This window comes from Rhopalosiphum maidis, chromosome 2 (assembly GCF_003676215.2).
Source record: "Rhopalosiphum maidis isolate BTI-1 chromosome 2, ASM367621v3, whole genome shotgun sequence".
Classification (NCBI taxonomy): Eukaryota; Metazoa; Arthropoda; class Insecta; order Hemiptera; family Aphididae; genus Rhopalosiphum; species Rhopalosiphum maidis.
This window is the reverse complement of record NC_040878.1, coordinates 61,889,727-61,914,555: the sequence shown is the minus strand read 5'-3', so window position 1 is coordinate 61,914,555 and position 24,829 is coordinate 61,889,727. Positions and strand designations below refer to the sequence as shown.

The 24,829-nt window shown below is 26.6% G+C and overlaps 2 protein-coding genes across 2 annotated transcripts; one reads left to right on the top strand and one right to left on the bottom strand.

Moving 5' to 3' along the window:
* Positions 1 to 1,188: 1,188 nt before the first annotated feature.
* On the bottom strand, positions 1,189 to 6,412 carry LOC113552963 (prolyl 3-hydroxylase OGFOD1). Its single transcript, XM_026956030.1, has 8 exons — positions 6,087 to 6,412; positions 5,712 to 6,017; positions 5,433 to 5,641; positions 5,226 to 5,366; positions 2,544 to 2,740; positions 2,359 to 2,480; positions 1,705 to 1,886; positions 1,189 to 1,644 (listed from the first exon to the last, which is right to left on the bottom strand). The coding sequence occupies exons 1-8, from the start codon at positions 6,106 to 6,108 to the stop codon at positions 1,465 to 1,467; spliced, it is 1,359 nt and encodes a 452-aa protein (XP_026811831.1). The 5' UTR covers positions 6,109 to 6,412; the 3' UTR covers positions 1,189 to 1,464.
* A 9,968-nt stretch (positions 6,413 to 16,380) lies between these two features.
* LOC113553760 (RNA-binding protein 48) lies at positions 16,381 to 18,886 on the top strand. Its single transcript, XM_026957266.1, has 6 exons — positions 16,381 to 16,716; positions 17,038 to 17,228; positions 17,282 to 17,449; positions 18,045 to 18,102; positions 18,171 to 18,296; positions 18,713 to 18,886. The coding sequence occupies exons 1-6, from the start codon at positions 16,564 to 16,566 to the stop codon at positions 18,827 to 18,829; spliced, it is 813 nt and encodes a 270-aa protein (XP_026813067.1). The 5' UTR covers positions 16,381 to 16,563; the 3' UTR covers positions 18,830 to 18,886.
* Positions 18,887 to 24,829: the final 5,943 nt, after the last annotated feature.

The window sequence follows — 24,829 nt, the reverse complement described above, 5'->3', positions numbered from 1 at the left end:
TTTTATATCATATTTACTCATTGGACGAACTTCAATTATCCATAAATAAATAATTTGAATAAAAAGGTGAAATAGAATTTTTGGCAAATACTATACTTTGGATTGAATACAATTTTTATGGGTTTTGATGACACAATATTATATTAATACACAAATATTGAATACCTATTAATTTGCTTTTAAATTGTATTAAATGTCATGTCTATTCTTGAAAATAAAAATTCATAGTACTATTATAAAGTTAATTAATTTTTTTTATATATTATATAATATAATATAATTAACTATATAGATACCCCACTTTTGTCAAATTAAAACTTAATATGGTGTATGTAATACTAAAATATATATATTTTTTTAACTTAGCGTACAATAGGCTTGGTATGCTCTTGGAAAATAAGAAACATGCAGAAAAACTAAACAAAAATAATAAGTATCTACTTGTTTTTTATCACCTCGTTACTAGGTAATCATACATTAATTTAAGATTTAAAATTTCAATATTCATAATTCATAACTGAAAATTAAACATGTAGGTTAGTCTAGTATATAATCTATTTAAGGAAAAAGAGTAAATTCTTCATAATATTTAAAATTGTATTATACATTTATAAGTTAAAATGTTGGTTAATTAACAATACATTTTCTGAAAATATCAAGAAAATCATGCAATTTTGAAATCCAAAATTAGTAATAATCCTGTACAATAAATATGGGTAATTAATTAAATTAATTATTTAGTATTATTTATAGTTAAGTTCTATATTTATTTATGTATAAAAGTATGTTTATTAAATTGAATTGCAAAATACATAAAATAATAATAGTTTCATATCACAAAATGTTTATTATACACAGTCAGTTAGTTAAAATAAGTTAAAATAAATAAATAAATATATGTTTTTGACAAATATATTAATCTTTTTTTAACAAACATTGCAAACACTAGATATGTCTTAGTTTTTTTGATATTATATAAATTACAAAATTGTATTTCCTTATGATCTATATAGCTTAAATGAATTAACATGTATTTATGGAAAATCTGTATTCCATTTTTAATACAATAACATATAAATTTCTAATAGTTTTAAACATGACAATATTATAAAATATAGTAATTGTTTTTTTAAACACATACTATATAATAATATTATTCAACTTGCAATACTTATGATCTATATTTCTTATTTTTTAAGACTCGAGACAAATATTAGAAACACATTATTTAGGTAAATGATAATATAATATCAAATTTAAACACTCATTTTAATATTTAAACATTGTTTACTTCTATGAATAATAATTTATAAGTTATGAACGCTTTGTTGATAAAAAGAATATAAAACTATTCATTCTTTAATGATATAATCACAAACAAACAAATGAAAAAAAACTTAATAAAGCTTATTACAATAGGAAAATTGTTTAGTAAATGTAGCAATGTCAAAATTAAAAAAAAAATTAATCATCAAACCTTTTTAATACAACTTTACAATCCAGATCATTTTTTATCATATAATTTGCAACAATAACAGTCCACGCATGACCATCAACTATTTTACAATATTTAACATGTGAATCCATATTAGAATCTCGATGTACCATAAAAATAGTGTTATGCTGAGGCTTGCATGCAAATTTCTAAAATAAAATTTAATTAATTAATCATATTTTTATGTTATTGATCATGTATATATATACCGGTATTAATGTTTCTTTTTCTTCAAATACATAGTGTAGATCGTCATTTTTATCATCAGACATTTTACCAAAACATTGGCTAAAAAACAAATATACACTTAATACATTAAAACCGTCTAGGCCATCATTTCCGCCTGATACCATATAATGGCCCCCATGCCATCTCTGCACTTCAATATTTACTGAAAATAAAAAATCTGTCAGTATTAATAATAATAAAGGCTATCTTGTCGTTTATACGCAATTTATATCTTTAATATCTCAATTTATATCAACAAATTTAACATATTTCTGAGAGTACATGGCATAAGTATTTTATTTTTTCTAATTATTTTTGTATTTATGATTATTAATGATAATGAAATTAATGACAATACAACAACAAACAATGATATTATACATTTTTTTTTAATAGTGTATTACTTATTTATAAGAATTTTTGTTCATCATTAAAGTCATTTTTATATTGTCTATTTATCATGAGAATATATTGTCTAAAATCTAAATATAGTTGTTGAGAGGTAATAGTAGAACGCAGTAAAGCACATACTACAGTCGCAATGTTGCCAGTTGAGTGCATACGACAAGATAGCCATAATAAATAATAATTGTATATATTTTATGTTTTATATTAACTTTTGATAGTTAACTTACCACCAAGAAATTTTAAACCTGTGCATTCTTGGAAAAATTGAAACATGCGATCAGTCTTTAACATATTAACAACAAACAAAATTGTGAGTGGCAATTCATTGATATCTATATATTTGTATTGCCTAGAACAATAATAAATACAAATTATATATTATGTATCAATGTTTGGATAAACATTAGCTTACCTTTTGTTTAAAGGTCCTTTAATTTTCCAATGCATGCTATTGGAAAAAATTTCATTACTTAAAATGTCTAACATAGATGGTCTGAAAAATCCGTCACACATTATAAACCCATTTGCAATGAATGTCTCTCGAATAGCTTCTCTATACATGGATTCTTCAAACATTGGTTCTATGCACATTTCAGCAACTGTCTTACACTGAAATATAAAAATAAATTACAAACCCATTTACACTGTTAATCTTCATTAAGTTTATTGATGTTCATTTGACATAATAAAGTCTTGTACTTTTATTTTTGCATGTGAAGCACTGGTCTTATCTTCCCCATCACATAAAATACTAAATAGTGTTTATTTTATTTATTTATTTATTTAATGGGCGTGATTCTAAAATTTATTTTGTAATTGTTCAAGCATTATCACATTTTGAGCAGTATTAGGATCCCAAATGACGCTATGTTATATATGTATAATTTTCTAAAAAACTGAGCTATTGTAAAAAACTAACATGATTTGTTGAGTGTAAATTTGCTATGTTACGTATTTTTAAAACAAGACGGAAACAACACATGCGGGTGTATAGCCCTCTTAAGGCAATGTTTCCCAACCTATGGGTCGCAACCCAAAACATAATTATGTATTTATTATTGAGTATTCAATATTGTATTATATTAAAAAAATTAAAATTTAATGATAAAATTAATTATACTAAAAACGGTTATTAATAATACTAGTTGAAAAAAAAATCACAGTTGTTGTTGGCTGTGTGACCAAGTAATAAATTTATGAGTCACCATTACAAAAAGGGAGATGCTAATTTAAACTCTGTTGTAATGCGTTTAATAAAACCTAAGATTTTTAAGTGACTTACAGTAGGCACAAAATGTAAATATGTAAATTTGGGCAAAGCATAGAACAGTAAAAAAAACCAAGATCAGTGACAAATTTATCAAGCGATTGTAAAGTTATCCCATCAACTGCATATTTAAAATTAATTGGGGATTTAAGATGTGTAAAACGTAAGTCATATGATGACATTTTACAATATTGTAATCCAACTCTAGGTTGTTGGTCCATGCAATAATTGTGTTCAGTTCATTTTGTAAGACAAGGCAGTTATTTTGAGTCAATATGGTACTGTAGAATAGTTTTTAAATTTAATAATTTTACACATTTTCTAATTTTTAGTGCCATTTAGTCTGTCCAGCAAGAGAACGCACCGATTCTGCACAACCCTCCACGTCGCCATGGTATCAAAACTGGTTTGCTTATGGCTGGATATCATTGGGGAATACGCTAAAAAACTGATTTTGGTCAGTTTGCAGCGCATTCCCTTGCTGACTGTAGTATAGATATTTTTAAGTGCATATTAAAATGCTAAATAGTAATATTTTATAATAATAACTTTTCTGTTCTGATTATAAGTATTTAAGTTTAGAATTTTAGATGAATATAGCTATAATATAAACATATATAATAATTCGGGGGTTCATGGTGTGTTACACCACTTACTTTTAAAAAAGTTTCAATTGGCCTGAGCCCTAATGAAATAATGCACAATTATTAATATTATTAAAATTTAATTTAATTTTTATTTTTATATTGACATTTATCAATATTGGTATACTGTCAATCACGATTAGAACTTAAAATTATGTTGAATATAATCCATATCATCATATTATAATCAATATTTTTACTATTATGTTGATGCAATTATTCGGTCCATGATGTATGGAAATCATTGAAAACAGGATAATGTTATATATACATATATCTATTTTTAAATGGCCTGGTGAAATTTCAAAATGAACAGCTTGAAACCTCACACACTCAAAAAAACCTGAAATTATGCCCCTGGAATAGAGTAGAGTGGGACAGATGTACTCTAAAAAACTATATATCCACTTCCTGACTTATCTAAATCTTAAATATTTATGACAGGGCCCAGATTTCTATTTGAATGCATCTTATTTTACAATTTGCTTAGAATAGTTTTGCTTATAAAATGTTAATATGTATACTCTATAGTTAATTTTTTTTCCTATTTAAGTAAAAATAATTATAGTAAATTCTATATTTTTATGTATTTGCATAAAAGTTTTATGTCTTATGAAAAGTAAATGAAAATTATTTTAAATTTTATTTAGCAGTAATTTAATGTCTTGTAAAAGTTATTTTGAACATTTTTTTCGTCAAAAAACTTCAGATGCCTGGATGACACGATAACACTAATTCTGTCAGCATGTAATATAAAATATGGGAGAAATATATCATTGATAGATAATAACTTTTTTACCATCATACATTTTATAATAGTTTTTTAAATGTTCAGTTTTTTTAAGTGAGCATTAAAGAATTTTATTTTTATATTTTTGAAATTTTTTGTGCATATTCAACAATATTTGTTGCATAAAAATCTGGATCCTATTAATGACTAATTTAATACTGATCTGATTCAAAATTTCATTTTTTAATATTTTGCTTAGAAGTATGAAATTATTGTTGTTTTTAAACATGAAAATATAACAATAAAAAATTGTAAGAAATATAATTTGTACAAAGAATATTATTGTAGTAACATAAAATTATACAAGAAGTTAAGAAATGCTGAGTCCAAGCGCTTAAATAAATATCAAACTATTAAACTATTAATATTATACTTAAACTATTAAATAAATACCCTATCAGGAGAAACTGAATGCGGTGTATAAATAGGAGATAGATATTTGACTGGTTGGTTATACATTTCCCACGACAGCTCATTACAATGGAACCAACCATTAATAGAAATTCGAGAAAAGGTAGATGTATTTTCAGCCACCTATTGAATAAAACATAACATTAGATTGTTTGAATAATTATTTGAAATTAAAAATTGATGTCTTACCTGGTGATATGTATATTTTTCAACAGGGAAAAAAATCATAGAATTAAATTCTGGGTTAATATTTTGTACAATTTCTGTAGCACAATTCATGTCATCAACTGAATAAACATCTAATGTGCCACCCCATTCAGGAAGCCAATCGTAATTTAAATAGTATATAAATGCCACAGATCTATCGTCAACACGATCATCGTGACAAAGTAAGTAATCTAAATATACAGACAATACAATTAAAGTTTATATATTGTATTTTATTAAAAAAACAAAACAAAAATTTACCTCCGTGATCATATTTAGAACAAGACGCACTAATCATGTTATTAAATGTTTTTCCCAAGTAGGTAGCTATTTTTTGTTTTATTTTTTGTAGAAAAATTAAAAACTTCTCCACTTCCTTAGGTTTCTTAAGATTAGTGGAACGAATGAAATCCGATGATTGAGAAAATGAATATAGATCACACGATTTTTTTTTGAACATCATTGTAAGCAAAGCCTGACGTAATTTAAATGCTTCGGAATTAGATATCATACCCTTACAGTCAAATTTAAACACATCAAATGGTGTGTCTAGTTTTGTAACTGCATCTAAAAAAAAAAAAATCATTTATCAAATAAAAATATCTAACAAAAATATTAATGTAAATTTGTACAAACCACTAAAACTGGGGTCAGGCATATTTACGACAGTAGTATTCGTTGTAGCAAAATTTGATAAAAAAATATTTCAGTTCAATGTTCGTTTAAAATAAAGTTAGTGTTCATAACGTCGTCTGATGAATGGCGATTGATATTTGATTGTCTATGATAGTAAGTAGACACTCACAATCACAGCCACAGGGACCGGTCAATGAAGTCTTAAAAATTAAACGAGAATATTAATTATTTCATGTTACTATCGTATTGTCTACTGCCGAACGCTGAAGTCGTTTACTCGTTTGTGAATTGTTACCGAAATTCAAACATGTCATAACTTATTTACGAACATACTAAATGTTTAAGGTTATCTCATATCTGTATTCGGTGTGTAGTTATCATAGTAGTAGTAGTAGTAGTAGTAGTAGTAGTAGTAGTAGTAGTAGTAGTAGTAGTAGTAGTAGTAGTAGTAGAAGTAGTAGTAGTAGTAGTATACTAGTAGTAGTAGTACTAGTATACTACTATATTAGATTATACTACGGATTAATAATACACTATAATATATTAATTAATATATTAAGTTATTAATCCGTGGATAATACAGGTTGCTTCATACCGGTATTCCGATAAAAGTGGAAGTGGGAGAAATTGTGCCATGACGTCATCCGTCGTACAAATTGTTTGCTTACTATAGCACGCATGTTTACAATGTTTACATGCTTATTTACAGGCTTGTTTACACTGTGGTGATTTTTTATGCTCCTGGTACAAAAATAAAAATTGTTTTATTGAGATTTTGTTGTTTTATATAATAGTTTGTTTTAATGGCAACTCCGAAATCTAAAGGTGCAGTCGCCTGATGCAATAACTATCTAGGCAAAGCTAAAAATACTGGTAGATCCGATTTGTCTTCACAGGTATGATATACATTTTTTTTATTTATACAAGGTGTACCATGAAGTTCTGACAAACACGTGTAATATAAACATTTCTATTTTTTGTACAAAAAATAGGTTTGGTTAAAATTTCATACAAGCTTTTAGCTTTATTATAAGTTGTGCTTATCGTAGTAAAAAAATCAAAAATCGTTGGTTACAATTTTTGTTTATAACCATTTCATTTCAAATGTTTACGAAATATATCAAAATCGCGAAAATTTGTAAGGAATTTTTAAGTTAAAAATTCGTAAAAATTTTTTATGATTTATACCTAAGGTTTAAAAACCCAATACAAGGTTATCCGTAAGTTTTCCTTTAAGTAACTGTAAAGAAAATTCTAGCGTCAATATAGAAAAAATCTTATGAGCGCATGAAATTAAATTTTTTACGAAATCGCGTAAAATAACGATATTATATTACAATTTAAATATAGGTAATAATATAATATTATATCCTACTACTTCTACTAATTATCCTATACTGACTAATCAACGCCATTCGGAATCGTTTTTCCAGTTTTTCGTGTACAATGATACGATGATACCTGTCATTGCATTCAAATTTAACACATCCATTATAATGAGCTACCCTCCATCTCTACTAACAGCACGTCGTCACTTACTTGCCTATACCCTTTTTTCTATTGTTTGATATTTCAGGTACATCGTAGATCAACGGAGGAGAGATTTGATATCGGCAATAATGAATTGAATCCGTATAGATAAAATGCCATAATTACTACCTACCGGTGGCGACCTTAAACTTTGCACATCATATTATTATACCGTAGTATATCAGATATCTATGCTATCTATGCTATTAAACTTTTATATTATGCTTCTAAAACATCATAAGATATCAGTACATCACTATTAAAAGACCTTTTTTATTGACCAAATTGTTGTGGGATTTATTTAGGAACTTAACATTTAATTCGTAAAAACCAAATTGTAAAATAAAATTACCTATAAATTAAATATTGACAAGCCGATAGCTTATGATTAGCTTATGATTAGGGCCCGAATTTTAATGCACTAAAAATCATAGAAAAATGCTCTAAAAAATAGCTAAAAATGCCTTTAAAAAATATATTTAACCAGGAAAACGACCTTACAGAATGACTTATAAATTTTTATTAAATTATTGTTTTATTGGTAATTTATAATATTTTAATTTTATTAAAAAAAAACAACTGAAAATCGAAAAAAAATTGATTTGCGACTATTGACGATAGATTTGACTGTTTTGATTGGAGGCTGTATTGTTCATTCTAAACATACCAAAATATGCACTTAAGATTATGTTAAATTCTACGTTAAGCTATTTTACCTATAAAATGGTCAGCATTGCATTGAACAATAATATATTGTTTAATATTTTCAAACATCAATGATCTTTTATTGTTCAAAAGAATATTTTTATATATTGAAAAACTTCTTTCGACGTCCACGGATGTTATAGGAGCATATTTAAAATGACAAATATCATATGGTGTTAATTCTCCTGGTATGTTTTTTAGAGCGGTTTCGTTACCTTCTAAAATACTTGAAATCGTTTCCATTAAAGTATAATCATTATTTTTATTTAAAACAATTTCTAATTTTTTCTTTATTGCTTCTCCATAACTGCTTGTATTATTTAAAATACAAGTTTTGGCATTATTTACGATACCAATTGCCTCAACTAGAGGTATACCTGATGCTTCAAGGCGTGTTATACAGCTTGGTATATTTCCATAGTTGGCTTTATGAATATAAAGTTAGCTTCAATTTCATTGTCTGCCATTAAATATTGCGCTTTTTGATAGCTATAGCATCGTTTTCTTCAAATTCATCAATAACTGTTTTAATAAATTGAAAATATTCGCAGTAGTATACCGACGCTTCTAACCAAGTACCCCAACGTGTCAGTATCTCATCAATACTAACCCATATTTTTTTGTTTTCAACGTATTTTCGAATACAATTAATAGTTTCATTAAATCATTTATCGACATAGTTTTTTCGCAAAGTAGACTCATCTAACATTTTTTTGTCTGTATGTTTTTCTAAAAAATTACTAAGTAACTTGTTCTTCAGTTCATTGAATGGAATATTCGCAGATAACATAGCCATGCAATGTTCTTTATTAAAAATGTTTGTTTCATCAATTTTAATCCATTAATATGTTTTTCTCTTGAAATATGTTGCTGAATTGAAAATTTTTTTTCAGCCGCAACTTTAATGTTACAAATTTTACAGAGTAAAATAGTCCCATCTGTTGTAAATTCGTCTTTACCAAATTCAATTACGTAGCAACTCAAGCGCGAAGAAGTAGATTCTTTTATTTTAGGCATTATACGAACGAACGAATTAACACAACGAAAACAAAATAAACGCGACCACGACATGACACGAACTAACCGATTATAATAATATTATTTATTACTTACCAAGTCCGAGCGATTATAAATAAAGATAAGATAGACATTATTGTATGTTTATAACAGTTTATAAATTGTAAGAAAAACCCCGAAAAACACGAGTAATATTTTGAGTTAGCTATATTTAGATTATTAAGTCATATCAGAGATTTAATACTGCTAGTATAATATTTAATCTATGACCGTAAAATGTATAAATACTATATGTTTATATATTATACAAATATGCATTAAAAACGAAAAAATGACCGAAAAATGCTAAAATATGTTCTAAAAATTAAAAAATATTGAAATATGCAAAAAAAGCAAAATAATGCAAAATAAAAATTTCACATTTGAAGTCTCTGTTACATGAATCAAATTATAAACTTGGAAAGCATTGTCTAAGATTAACCAAAAAAAGATGCATTTTGCATTGAAATCCGGGCCCTACTTATGATGTTAAGGTCTCGTTTCCAAAATCCAAATGCGTTATAATTATAAATAGGTAACATACTAATATCGCAAACCCAAATACCCAATATTGTACATATATATAATATGTAAATTATATATAAAGTACGTCCATCGTCCATGGTATTAGTGCATTACCAATACAATAATACAAACTTATTAAATTTATTTTTATAAACGAAAAATTACACTTTTAACAATATTTTTAGCTCAAAGCTGAGGGTGCTAAGCGCCTAAGCACCCTCTGGCACCCCCGTGGACTGCATGTACGACAATAGCGATGTTATTGTTTTAAAACATACTTTTGACTTTTATAAATTTATAATTTATATACCTAGTATATACATAATATGTAGGTATAGGTTGTATTTCAATAATTTAATGTAATGTATAGGTACGTATATTATATATAATCGATGAATTGTCGCATATTGAACATAGGTTAGGTTAGAAGTTAGAATACAATAAGTGGAATGCTCACCACGTATTATAATTATTGTAGCCCAAGCTAGCATGTTAAAATGAGATGACTTGAAGACGAATATTTGTATAGGTATTTTATTTAAAATAATATTAATTTAATTAAAATTTTTTATTTTATTCAGCTCTACAACAGGTGTCCTAATAAATAATTATAATAAAAAGGTATAAAGTGACAATGTTCTGCTATACGCCTATACATTTTGTGACGAGTAGGTCACTTAGGTGTGTTGAATTTGAATTTAAATCTAATTTTAAAGATATAATTTGTTTTAAACAGAAATTGATTCTAAGCGGGGACGGTATATTATATACGTTCAGTGGCTTAGTTACGGGGAGGGGGGGGGCGCAAAGGGGGTGCTTGCCCTTCCAACCTCCCCTGAAAATAAACTTTTAAACAAAATTTGGTAATTTAAAAAAACTGTATATTAAAGTTGTATAAGAAGTTGCATAGTATTATTCTATATTGTATCATTATATTATATTATATTGTATTTTTTTATTATTTTCATTTACTGAAATTAATTACTAATTATACTACCTATATGGCTATATACTTGTGTATTTGACGTTATATAATCCATGATTATTATGAACAATTTTGAAATTTTGCCCCCTCCCCCAACTAAAATTCTTAGCCATGCCACTGTATGTGTTTATAAAAATATTGTGAATATATATTTTTTTATAATTTTAATGAGTAAATTAATAACTTATTAAGAAATTATTAATTCAATTTTCAAGGATTTTGACCCATTTATCAATTTTTGCTATTAAAAAACACTAATAAAGCACGCAAATATACTTGTCTATAAAGAGCTCAAAATGAATTACAATTATTTGAAAATTATACCATTTATAGAAAAAATGATAATATAAATACTTAGTAAACATTTTAAATTTTACGGCTATTTGTTTTTGAATTTTAAGAAAATAAAAAATCATTTTTGTTAAAAACTGGTTAGCGTAAAAAATTAAGAACATAATGATTTGAGAGGAATATTTGTAGCCTATGGTTAATAAAATCCAAATGTGTACAATCACATATTCACATGCAAACATTGGTATTTTATTATAAAACACAAATACCTTCGTCACCAATGCGTCAGTAAATTAGTAAAATATGAAGTTTCAAATTTACATGAAATAAAAATAAAATACACAATAATTAGTAAAAAAAAATATGTGTAAATTCAATGTTTTAAGTAAAGTAATAGATACCTACAATATTTCTGGCAATATTAAACTTAACCCGCTTTTGTTAGTGTCTTTGTTAAATAAGAACTAATATAATAACTACTTGGATTCTTTTTATAGCAAGTCAAAGAATATTTTTTTTCAAAACTATTTTATTGTAATACTTTATAAAACGTTAATATTTCTCGTTTCTTGATATAAATAATTATTTAATTGGTATTTAATAAAAAAATGTATGCAAGGTAACTATAAGATAAGAATAACAGTGTCAGGTAATTTTCCACACCACCTTTATTAATAAACGACGTACAATAACATTGTCCGTATTGTTTAATAACTTTATGAGGTATTACACGAGGCGCGTTTTTTTTATTGTGGTGTCCCCAGTAGGCCTAATCCACATAGTAAGCCAGAACGCATCATATTCAGAGGCGTATTTAGGTAGGGTACCGTTACAACAAATGTGTGCCATAGAAGCATAAAATACTATAGTATTTATATAACATGGTGTTCTATGGTATTACCAGTTTCACCATTATGCGGCGTAGAAGTTTTTTAGTTTTTTTTAGTGGGGGGGAGGCGGCAAAATATGTGTTGCTCTTATTCTAAAATTCCTAAATACGCCATTGATCATATGAATGCATTCAAATAATAAAAAAAATATACAATAACTTAAACTATGTAGATATCAATAATACTATAAGGAAACCTAGGAATAAAAATATGATTTTCGCTATTGTACATGCTACAAAAACGGGTAATGTGTATAATATGTGTGTTGCCGGCCGGCGATAGTCAATGTGTTGGATGAGTGAATGAGAGATGAGCGCTGACGCGTAAGGGGACAACTAAATAAAAATTATTATAATATACTAATATAATAATCTAACATAACCTAACCTAACCTATACTATAAAACAAACACATCCTGGCAACACTTGATATTAAGATGAGCTTCTTATTGATGCTGCTAATCTTCCTCCAGATTGAAACGAAGCCGAGTGCCGACATATTTCCATCAGCTTTGTGACAAATTCTTCTTCACTAATAAATATAAATATTATATATTTATACATAGTATACTGTACCTACTATGATTCTAAAAATTATTATATAATACAAACAAATCCTTTTGACAGTTGATTATCAGTTGAATTTCTTTTTGCTGCTGCCAGACGTCCTCCGTGTAAAAATACAGCCGACACATTTTCCATCAACTTTGTGACAAATTCTTCTTCACTAATAAATATTATATATAGTATACTGTACCTACTACGATTCTAAAAATTATAATATAATACAAACAAATCCTTTCGACAGTTGATATTAAGATGAGCTTCTTATTGATGCTGCCAGTCTTCCTCCGGGTTGAAACGAAGCCGAGTGCCGACACATTTTCCATCAGCTCAATGACAAATTCATCGTCGGTGAGTAGTCCATGATCCAGCTAAATGTTTGGTTCCTATAAAACTACAAACTAATGTGCAGATTAAATGCAATAGAAAAAACAATTTTAATATTTCAGAAATATGTGTTGGTGTTCTTTTATTTTTGAATTTAAATTAATTTTAAATTTTATATTCATAATTTATCAGTTAAAAATATAAAAAAGAACTAAGAAGATTTATAGTATATTGCAGTTTAACTTTCTGTTCGGTGGCCACCTTTTAAATTCCTCACTCTCTTTTATAAGAAAGTTAAACAGCACAATAACTATAAAAAATATAAATTTAAATATACACAAAGATGAACTAGCTATGTAATAAGAAAAAAAATTGGTAATTTATCAACGTATTATTGAAATAAAAAGAACACCTAAAAACCGTAGTACAGTATATTATTTGAAAAAAAACCATAAAAGTTAAATATAATTTAAGTGAATATTCATAATATACTGTACTACTGTTCGAAAAATTATAATATTAAGCAAACACAGCCTTGCGACACTTGTTATTCAGATGAGCTTCTTATTGATGCTGCCAATCGTCCTCCGGGTTGAAATTAGACAAGGATATAGCGTAATTATTTCAGTTTTGTTGTTTTTCCGATATTATGGCAAGATCTGCAATTTTTTGTTTTATTTTACTATTTACCACCCAAAGTACCAAATAAATCATATTTGCTACAAGAATTCATGACAAACAGAAAATAAATTACATAATTGTAAAATCATTATACATTTTTCGCTACGTCCAGGATCTAAGGTGTACTTAATGACTTATTTTATTTTTGGCAATTTAATCATAAATGCGTGGTCGGTAAGCTTTTTGAACTCTCAGGCCACATTCACAAATTAAAAACAGTTTGCGGAACTGATTAAAATAAAAATTTTATATTCTTAAATTATTTACTCTGAAAATAAATATTATCTAGAACTTTAAAATAATAAAATATAAATAAAAAAAAATGTCAGTGTTTTAGAATTTAAAACGGGTCGTATGTACAATAACCCGCCGGTTGCCGACCACTTTATTGGACTGGATAATCGGAAATAAAATATAGGCTGTCATCGGGTCATCGGGGTAAAAGCTTGTAGAAGTCAATAAACATTTATTTTATGTATAAATAGTAAATTTATTACTACCCCAAAATTATAGGACAATTAACCTACGTAAGTATCCTTCGACGCTTTTCAGCGAAATCAGGCTGTGCCATATTAAAGTTCAAACGTGCACCGTCACCGAAGAAACAGCTAGTTTATTTCTTCATTTGTCTTCTTCACACTTCGGAATGGAATTATTGAAATATTTTATAAAAATGAGAGTACTTGTCATGTACCGAAGGCTGTTGTTTGACGACTGTTCAATAAAATTATTAGAATTGTTAATCGTCTCCTACAAATGACGACGATTGTCGTTTGCCATGGATGATATATATTATAATAATGTTTTTTTTATAGAACTCTTTGTGATTTTATAGGATTTATTATTTAATTTCAGCTGTCTTATATACGAAACTTTTTGTTTCTAATTAATTTCATACGTAAAATCATAATAATTGTATATTATCTTGAATTTTTTTTTTAATTATAATTTTATAACGGTTATTAATGGTTTTATATGGTTTGGTTGAACTAAATGATTAATAATTTTAAAAATATTTAAAAGTTTAATCATTTAACTGATATTACATACTAAATAGTTAATAGATTATGATCTATTACATATAATAAAGAAAGACTTACAAAATTAATAAAATTCATTTTTAAATATAAGCAGTTATTCACATTCAACTCGTTATACATATATACCTAGTCAGTAGTCAAATATCATTTCCGTTTCGGTATCGTCCTGTTTAGGAATAATACATACTCATACTATTTTTACTGATTTTAAAATTAATCGATAAGTTCTAATTAATATGCTCAGATAATTTTCGATATTAATATATATAATAAATGCATCTATTTATAGTATTATGCTATGTTTATTTTATCCTATAAGTGTATAGTCAAAATATTTTGAAAATTATAATATTTATAAGAAATGTAAACATTAACATTTGTTAAAATTATCAAATAACTATAGTTATTCGTTTTTAAATTACTACCAAAATCAAAAATTGGTTGAGGAGAAATAGTTATCAGAGAAATATGAAATAAATATCTAATAATGCCATAAAAATTCAAAATTCAGACAATTATAAAATATTAATGTGTTTTTTCGGAAAACTTTTTATTTTTTCTCTTAAGGATAAAAAAAACTTATATTAGTCGGGTACCCGGCCGGTTAAAAATGAAAAATGCTATTTTTACAATTAATATAAATATAAATTATTATTCTATAAAATGGGTATGGTAACATGACGATTATGTATTTTCGGTCTCACGTATTTTATGCATTACGCATTCGGGAATAAAATATGCATACGTATACGTCACCCGGCGGGTAGAAGATTGTCCGGTGCAGTAAGTATGTATTTATTTTATGTCTAAAAAAGTTAATTAAAGCTCCAAAAGTATAGACTCAAGTAAACAAGACAAAAGTAAACTCACGTAAACATCGATTTTTTTTGTGAAACTCAGGTGTGTCATATTTAATGTCCATACGTTCAGTAACCACATCGCTGACTCAGGAACACCTTTCCTCGTCCGTCTTTATAACGCGTTTCGAATTGAAGATATTGAGATATTTCATAAAAACAAGCTGAATAGAACGGCATATGCGTGTAAAATATTATATATATTAAAGTACGGTTTAATGATTTGTATGTCTATTTTTTTTTCCGTTAAAATTATTACAACCGTCAATCGTCTCCGACGAATAGCGAAGATTGATGATTGCCATAGATAATAGATTAATATGATAGATCCATCCATATCCATAGATCATATACTGTATTATTATATTGTAATATTATTATTAGCCAGAAATTTAAATTTATTCAGGAGTCTACCGTTCTAGAGACTTAATTGTGTTTTATGTACTTATACAAATTGTATATGCATGACATGGCGGAGGGCGGGGTAGATTGAATAGATGTTGTTCATTACATTGAGACTAGACTCATAAAAAGTTTCTGCCATTGGCATCGCATAAATTAGTAATTAGTTGTTTTTATCGATATTTTTCGCCCGTATTATTAATGAATGAAACCCGTCTTCTCATTATTAATGTATATGTCGTCTATGTTAGTTTAAAATGTTTTAATTTAAAGTTGAGCTATAAGCAATTTGAAGATTTTGATTTTATAATTCCCCCGAAATCTAACAAGACGCAACCAAACATACAAAGTTTATTATCACAAATGATAATATGAAATATAGCAGTTTTTGTATCTTGTCTGTTGTCTCACTTGAACAGTTATTTTGTATTTGTATGATTACAGCATACTATATTATAGTATGTGTTGTCTCTCATATTATATTATTTATATATTTTTTTTAATTACATTTTATATTTTGGCTTATTAGTTGCTTAAACTTAACTTTGTACTTTTATAGTTTTGTTTGTTGTCATGGTCTTACCAATCCGTATTGTCCATTATTTCGTCTGAAGTTTGGGATTCTATGTTCAATTATTTATTAATTAACTTCATTTCAATGATGTCTAAACAGAATATAGAAGTCGCAATTTTGAAGTCTTATCCTCATCATAACATGTTAAGTTACTGTGAAAACAGGCCAAAATACAGACAAGGACGAAAACTTACAGCGATTAAGGTATTAAGATTGATGTCAAACCGAAAACAATGTATCCTTGATTAAATTGGTCAATATATAAATAAAGATATCTATAAAGATGGTTTCTGTGTTGAAATGCCCATTGTACATACAATTTAAAAAATTATTAGGTACATTAGGTTTTAATTTAAATTGTTCGATTATATTGTACAAATTTAAAAAGATTCAGAAATTTTCTGAATTGTACAAATTTAAACTGTACAATGTACTAGTAAACATTGTATTTTACTATTTATAAAAAGAAAAATTAACATTAAAATAAATAAATTCCTTAAACTTGAATTTGACTATAATAATAAGGTTTATACGGTGAACGATGAATCACAACATTTGTTGATCAGAGGAGTGCCATCTGTCAATTTACACGATGAAGTGGAAAAATTATGCAAGCGTTATGGTAATATATTAAGTATTAGACAAGTACAATTTGAAGACCAAGAAGAATTTACTCATAGTTTTCATGTGATATTTATTCGGATACAATCTGCCAGGTTCAATTTTTTCTTATATTATTATTCAAAATTTTAACATGTTAATATTTTAGATTTGCAAAAAAACAAATGGACACTAAAAATTTCTTTGGTGGAATTTTACATGTTTGCTATGCACCTGAACTTGAATCAATTGAGCAAACTAGATCAAAATTACATATGAGAATGATAGAAGTTAAAAAACATATTAATAAAATTGGTTTAGACCATACCTATAAGAAGTAAGTTTCATTTGATTTTAAATTATTGAATTTAATTTAATATAAATTCATAACGTTGATTGTATATTTCAATCAAAATCAAAATTATTAGTGCTTGTTTGTTATCAAGAAAATTATTTTATATTATATTTGGATTATTTATATTATTAAAAATTATTATTTTAAATTATTTAAAAGAAGGGGGTTCTGCAAGACACAAATAATTTTTCAAGGGTGCTGTGGTCGTAAAAGTTAGGGAACCGCTGAAGTAGGTAATAACAAAAGCCAGCAACATACTAATATATTTATTATGATATAAAATGTATTTTACTCATTTCCTAAAATATGTCATCAAAATAAGTTTAACACAATAATTGTAGAAACAATAACGGCACATTAATACAACTATATGGTGGGGTGATAACAAATATATGTCAAATTATCTATAATTTAGTTTTATTAGTAATTATTGTAAATACATTTTATAGATTCTAGTATTAAATATTTATTTAAATGAATCCCATTAAAAAAAAAAAAAAATGCACATTTATTTTTATTATAATAGTAACAAATATTTATGTATTTTATTTCTATAATATGTATGATTTTTTTTTAGAGTATCGTCTTCTGCGTTATTACATCATGACCTTTCTACTCCATCTCATGATTTAATGGTATTTAATTATTTTGTTTTTCAGTAAATTAAAGTAATAACTTGAGCCTATTGTTTTCTTATTTTTAGTTACAAAGTTGTAGTTCTAATTCTCAAAAACAAAATCGTTGGCTAGAAGGAGGTTTGAAGTGCTCATATATTATACCAAAGCCTGATTCTTTAAACACTAAAAAAGAAACAAAAATTAATAAATCAGTAAGTATTATTTACTATCAAGTATGAAAATAAATAGATACATTTTAATATAAATCAATAACCACCTAATCCAGTGCTACTCAATAGTCAATTAAATTCCTGTTGTTAAATGTATTTACATTATCTATTTTTAATTTTTTTAATTATGGTGGTGTGTCAGTGGATTTCCGAAAATTGCTTTTAGGCCAGAACATATTTTTAATAATGAATAAGATTAATGTTAATCTGATGTTAATATTTGTATAAATTAATTTGTAGATAATGAGAAAAAAAGTCAGTACTATATTAAGTTTCTTTTGTTAATTTTTTAATTCTTGTATATTTACATATTGCAAAAATAAAATGTCAATTAACTACATTAGTTTTTATGTAATTAACTTAAATTATTCATACTTGTATTGTTTTATTTATTTCAGAATATCAAAGATTTGACTTCGTTGGATTCAAATACGCTGAAATTTGTTCCTAGGCAACTACAAATAGCTTCTCCAATATCCAAAATTAAGAAACCTAATCGTATTATATTCCATTAACATATTGCTGATTATTAATTACAATGTTTATTATATATAATATTTTTATATATTTTACTAATATATTTATTTATTTAAATTACCTATGCATGATTAAAATTCACAACAAAACTAAAACATAAGTTCAAAAGATTCAATAGTGATATTTCTTATGATAAAAATAAAATAATTCTTTTTGTTATGGTTTTTGATATAAAGATTGGTCTATACTGGATACTTTTATAATTCTTTTCAATTATCACAAAACTTCATTAATTTTTGAGGGAACTATAGAAATTCCAGGGGTGCTAAGCCCCCTCTATTTGCATCTATAAGAATATGTTTGAAAATATAATAATCTTGATACTTGATGGGAAGGACCAAAGGAAATCTGTACCATTGAGGATATGAAAGTAATATAGGATATATTATATACTAGCTTCCCGAACTCCCTCCGGAAAAAATTATTTTTTTATAATTTAATTTAAAAACATTTGACTATTTTTTGGCTATATGAAAAATATAACATAATTACATATTGTAGTTATTGTAATTGCTAATTGCTAATTTCTGAAAATTATTTATCCTACATTTTGAATTCAACCACTGGAGTGTTAAACTTTATTCTTTTTATTATAGAATAGTGATAAGGTAGAAAATATTGTAACATTAAGTTATTTGTTCAATGAATAATATAAAAATGCAAGTGTAAACAAATGTATAATTAATAATAATAATAATAACAATAATAAATAAACAAACAAATATATATATAATAATTATTATTATATTATTATAAGAGGAAGCGATAAGTTCAGAAACGTTCAAAACCAGTTTCTTTCGTCTCCAAAATTAGGTTAGATTCTTATATATATATAGATTATGTATTATGTATGAAAAGGTAACAACAAGAGTGAAGAGTACTGTGGAGAAATGTATGTACTTAGTATATGATAAGTTAAAAATTACGAGCGATATAGGGCGAAGACCTATGCCCTATATCTAACCTGGGACAAGTGAATGAGATTGGAAGATTTAAAATAGCACTAAAAATGATATGGTCAAGGATAAGTAGAAGTACTCATAAAATAGAGACAATTATTGTGTATGATTATGATTTGTAGAGGAAGTAATCAAGTGGTAGTTAAAGAAGCAAGGATGCAACGCATGTGATTGGATGATTTTGTATGTGATAATGATGTCGGAAATAAGATAATGCATGGATGGGATTAAGTGGAAAGATTAGTAGATTATAAGTGTCAGGTATTTTATGTGACAAGAAGTTGCCATTGAAACTAAAATATAGATTTCATAAATTAGTTGTGAGGCCAATCATGTTGTAAAGATAGGAATATTGGAAAGTGGACAATCAAAATACAATAGAACAAAAGGTGAGTTTTGCTGAGAGGCGGCTGAGACGCAAATGCTTAGATGGATACATGGAGTAACGGACAGAGAGTTAGGAAATTAATTCACTGTGGGTAGGTAATATAGAAGCAAGATCAACTGTAAATAAAGTAGTGAAAAGTCGAGATGGTTCAGTCATGTTATGATGAAGAAAGATGTCTCGGAACCTTACAGACAATGAGATTACTCGTAGTTATGGAAACTAATGAAGAAAAGAGACGGAAGGGTCAAAGGAAGATGATTTAAATAAAGAAGTGTGGGACAGAATCTATAGAGATGTAGGACAACAAGGTTAGTCAATTCCATATAGTTGGGAGCGAAGGGCAAAATAAAGGCAGAAGAAGAAGAAGTAATAGTATGTAATAACTAATAAGTAATAAGTAGCCAAGTAGGACTGGAAATATAATGCCCTGAAAAAACCCTAAAAAACGCCCTAACAATTCTAAATAATGCACTGAAAAAATGCAGATAAATTGTTTTTATTTTTAATAAATTTAGGTACCTACTTGGCTACTTTATTGTTTGTTATACAAAAAAAATATATGTTTATATATCTAAACTTTGAATCACCGTATAAAATATTTAAATAAAATTTCAAATTTTAATTTTGTTCCCAAAAACTCCAATGATGCCCTAAAAAAAATGCTCTATATTCTATAAAATTAAGAAAATGACGTTAAAATCAAAAAGTGTGAAATACATTTTTTTATTCTTAATCAAAAGTAAATGTTATGAATTTGTAACCGGGCGAGCATCGTACAGCATCCTCTGGGAATAAAGGTAAAGTACATCGAAATTCCAGCCCTAGTAATAAGCATAACATTTAGAAAACATTTGTTTATTTAGAATGCATGGAAACTTTCATCTCCGTCTGCAGCTTAGTGAACTTGCTGTGACTAAGGACGCAAACAATTCATAATCTTTACTGATTTACAATAAAATTGTTATGTTAGGTGACCAGAAAAAGCTTTAAGTAAACTAATACAATATGTTCACGTGTATTCGCGGTTTTAGTACAAATGTGTAGGTATACAAATGTTTCATGTGCCAAGCATTATATTGCAACATGGGTAGTTTATACCTAACCACTAGATAGCATTATACAATATATTCATTATTCAAATTTCAGTATAATAATAATTAGAGTATCTATCGAATTTTCCCGCATATTCTTGCATTGGATTCTTAATTTTTTCAACAATTGCTTTAAAAGGTAGTGCTTAGAAAACTTTTCTTGTTTATTAGATAAATAAGTTTCATTACATTCTTATTTCTTAAACATTATACCTATTTCTTACTAAGCGTCTTAGCACCCGATATCCGAAACGTGGGTAACAAAATTTAAATATAGTTAGAATATCGTACGGAAAACAGTGTCACAGTGATACTTAGCTTTATTTAAATAAGACATCAAGTATCGTGTGTTTGTCTAAACTATGTGACATTTAAGTAATTTCGTCGAATAAAGAATTTTTCTGGAACATAAATTAAGAAAAATTTTTAAATGTACTTGCCTAATGCATTTTATCTGGATACCAGGATACGTATTATACGGTAATCGTATAGAAAGCAATTAGCAGTTTTGATTAATTAACTCATGTTCGTGAACGGACATGAAGTGAACTAACCTAACCTTGCTACTTTGCCCTATCGAATTAAAAATACTACCAAATAATTGCCAATGAATTTCGCTAATTACACATCCACTAGTTGGTAGGGAGGCCAAATGTATAAGTTATAGCTAGGGTTAGGATGTTTATGCACTAAGAAATGTATGAATATTTATGCACTTATGCACTAAAAAACAGCTAATCATACATAAAAAATTTGAAAAATACGCATTAAAAAAATAAAGCAATGTGTACAAAATATACAATAAATATATAGAGACAAATGTAATTATTAATAAAATATAAACAAATAATTAGATCAGTACTATTTTTATGTGCTCGTTTATTAATTATTGTCTATTACAGTTCTATATTTTTGAATTTTCTTATTTACTACCAACCTGTATAAAATAAAATAAAATAAAAAAAAAATATTTTTAAAATAGTTGCATTGATTAATTGTAAATCTACGTCTATTTGGTGCTAATACGTATATATTAAAGTAGGTAGTACCTTCATATTATATAATTATATTAAATTCTCAACAATAAATATTTAAGTGATAATAAGTAAAATACAGATAATCAAACTTATTTCAGATTTGATTAATAAAATATAAAATTACGGTATTTACTATTTTGCAGCATTTTGCATCGAAAACTGTCAAATATGTGCTTATAAACAGAAACAACACAAATAATGCATTTATAAATGAAAAAATGGTAAAACATGCAATTATATGCAAAATAAAATTTTAGATCATGAAACACATTTTTATATAAGAATGGAAGTTATTGGACAAAATAAAAAATAATATGCAAAATCATAAATATCCTAACCTCAGTTATGACTAGGGAACGGACTTTAATACCATAAAAAATAAGAAAAATGTCCTAAAAATGTTTGAATATCAAAAAAATGCACTAATAGTCTAAAACAATGCCCTAAAAAACTTTAAAAATGTATTTAAATTCAATAAAAACACAATTTTGAACTTTTAGATAAATTTAGATAAATAGCTTATCTAGCTTATCTTTACCTAATCTCGTTTAATATGTTGTAAGTTGAATGTATGTATATACGTGTGTCTATACGTGTCAACAATAATTTCGTCTGGGCTTATCTAATCGGTAAAAACATAATAAACATTTATTTTTATTTTTTTGGATTGAATATTCATACATTTTTGACGAATTTTATCCATTCCTTCATAAAAATGACTTAAAAACATCTAAAATGCACTAAAAATGTAATAAAGTCTGAAAATTCAAAAAAATGCAAAATTAAAATTATATTTTTTAATTCCTTGATGTATGAAATAAACTTTGTGCTTGGAAAGAAATATTTTCGGACATTCAGAAAAAAATGCAATTTGCATTTATATCCGTTCCTTAACTATAACCCTCCACAGTGTTCTATTGACTTCAAAATATCGCTGAATATAATAGTAATTTCAGTTTTGTGATTACAATGAAATATTTTTGTAAATTATTACATTACCTATTCAGACTGTCTCTGTTATGCGTTCGAATTCCATTCAGGTCATATCATTTGTGTTTAATAGATTGTCCATTATGCATTAGATGGGTATGAAGGGTTTAAATATATATATATTATATAGTGCGTTAAAGGTTTACCGATGTAACTGTGTAATCCTACTATAAACACGTGTCCTTCGCCGATCTGGCCTTTGGTCACGTTCTCACACAAGCGCGTTTTAACGGCTTACCGCTCAGTTCCTGTGTTTTAATATATTATTGTAATACGGTATGGTACTTCGCACTGGATACTATACCCGTGATCGTGAACTATTATACTGTCTCGATCCGTATCTTGTTAGTCGAATCGCGGCAATTCAAACGCAGGCATAAGTGTATTAACATTTTAAATACAATCATATATTGTCATGATATGCAGATAATAGGTTAAACTATTTGTATAGTAATTATTTATTACATTTTTATTTTTATTTTTTGGGAGGAGGCGAAGTTGTATACTAATTATTTTCATTGGAACGATGGGTTTTACTTCATAAAATATGTTTTAATAATATAGTAAATATATTAACTCATAGTAATTTGTCTTCCAATAATAACACAGATTGTACAATTTAACTGATAAAAAAGTGGGCAAGTGAGTATCGCTCTGCTGTATAGTAGAGATGGAGAGTAGGTCACTGGTCACTATAATGGATGTGTTAAATTTGAATGCAATGACGGGTATCATTGTATACGAAAAACGATTCTGAACGGAGATGATTTGTCAGTCAATGATAAGTAGTTGGATATATTATATTATTACCTATATTTAAATTGTAATATATCGTTATTTTACGCGATTTCGTAAAAATTTAAGTTTCATACGCTCATAAAATGTTTTCTATATTGACAATGGAATTTTTTTTTACAGTTACTTGAAGGAAAATTTATGGATAAAATCTAGTACAGGATTTTTGAACTTTAAGTATAAATTACAAACATTTTATGAATTTTTCACTTCAAAATTCTTTGCAAATTTTCGTAATTTTGATATATTTAGTAAACATTTGATCTTTAAATGCTCATAAACAAAAACTGTGACTAACGGTTTTTGATTTTTTTTTTTTACTACGATAAGCACAACTTATAATAAACCTTGTATTAAATTTTAAAGATTTTTTGGATGACCAAATTTTTTTTATCGGCATTTTAAGAAAAAAAACTTAGAAAAGTCGAAAATTTCACTTGACTATATGTAGCTTGAAAAAGATTCAAATATTTTGAAAATTTAATCGTAAATAGATAACCATAATATGGACATTTAGTGAAAATTTCAAGTATTTACAATGATTTGTTTTTGAGATACAGCAAAATCAAAAAATCAATTTTGTCGAAAAGTGGTTATGCGTAAAAATTCTCGTTTTTCCGTTATTTTTTCAGGGTTATTTCCGACGCTTTTGAAAACTACTGGAAATTTTTTACTTTTGACCCCCTCAAAGTACTAACTAGATAAATTTTCCTATTCA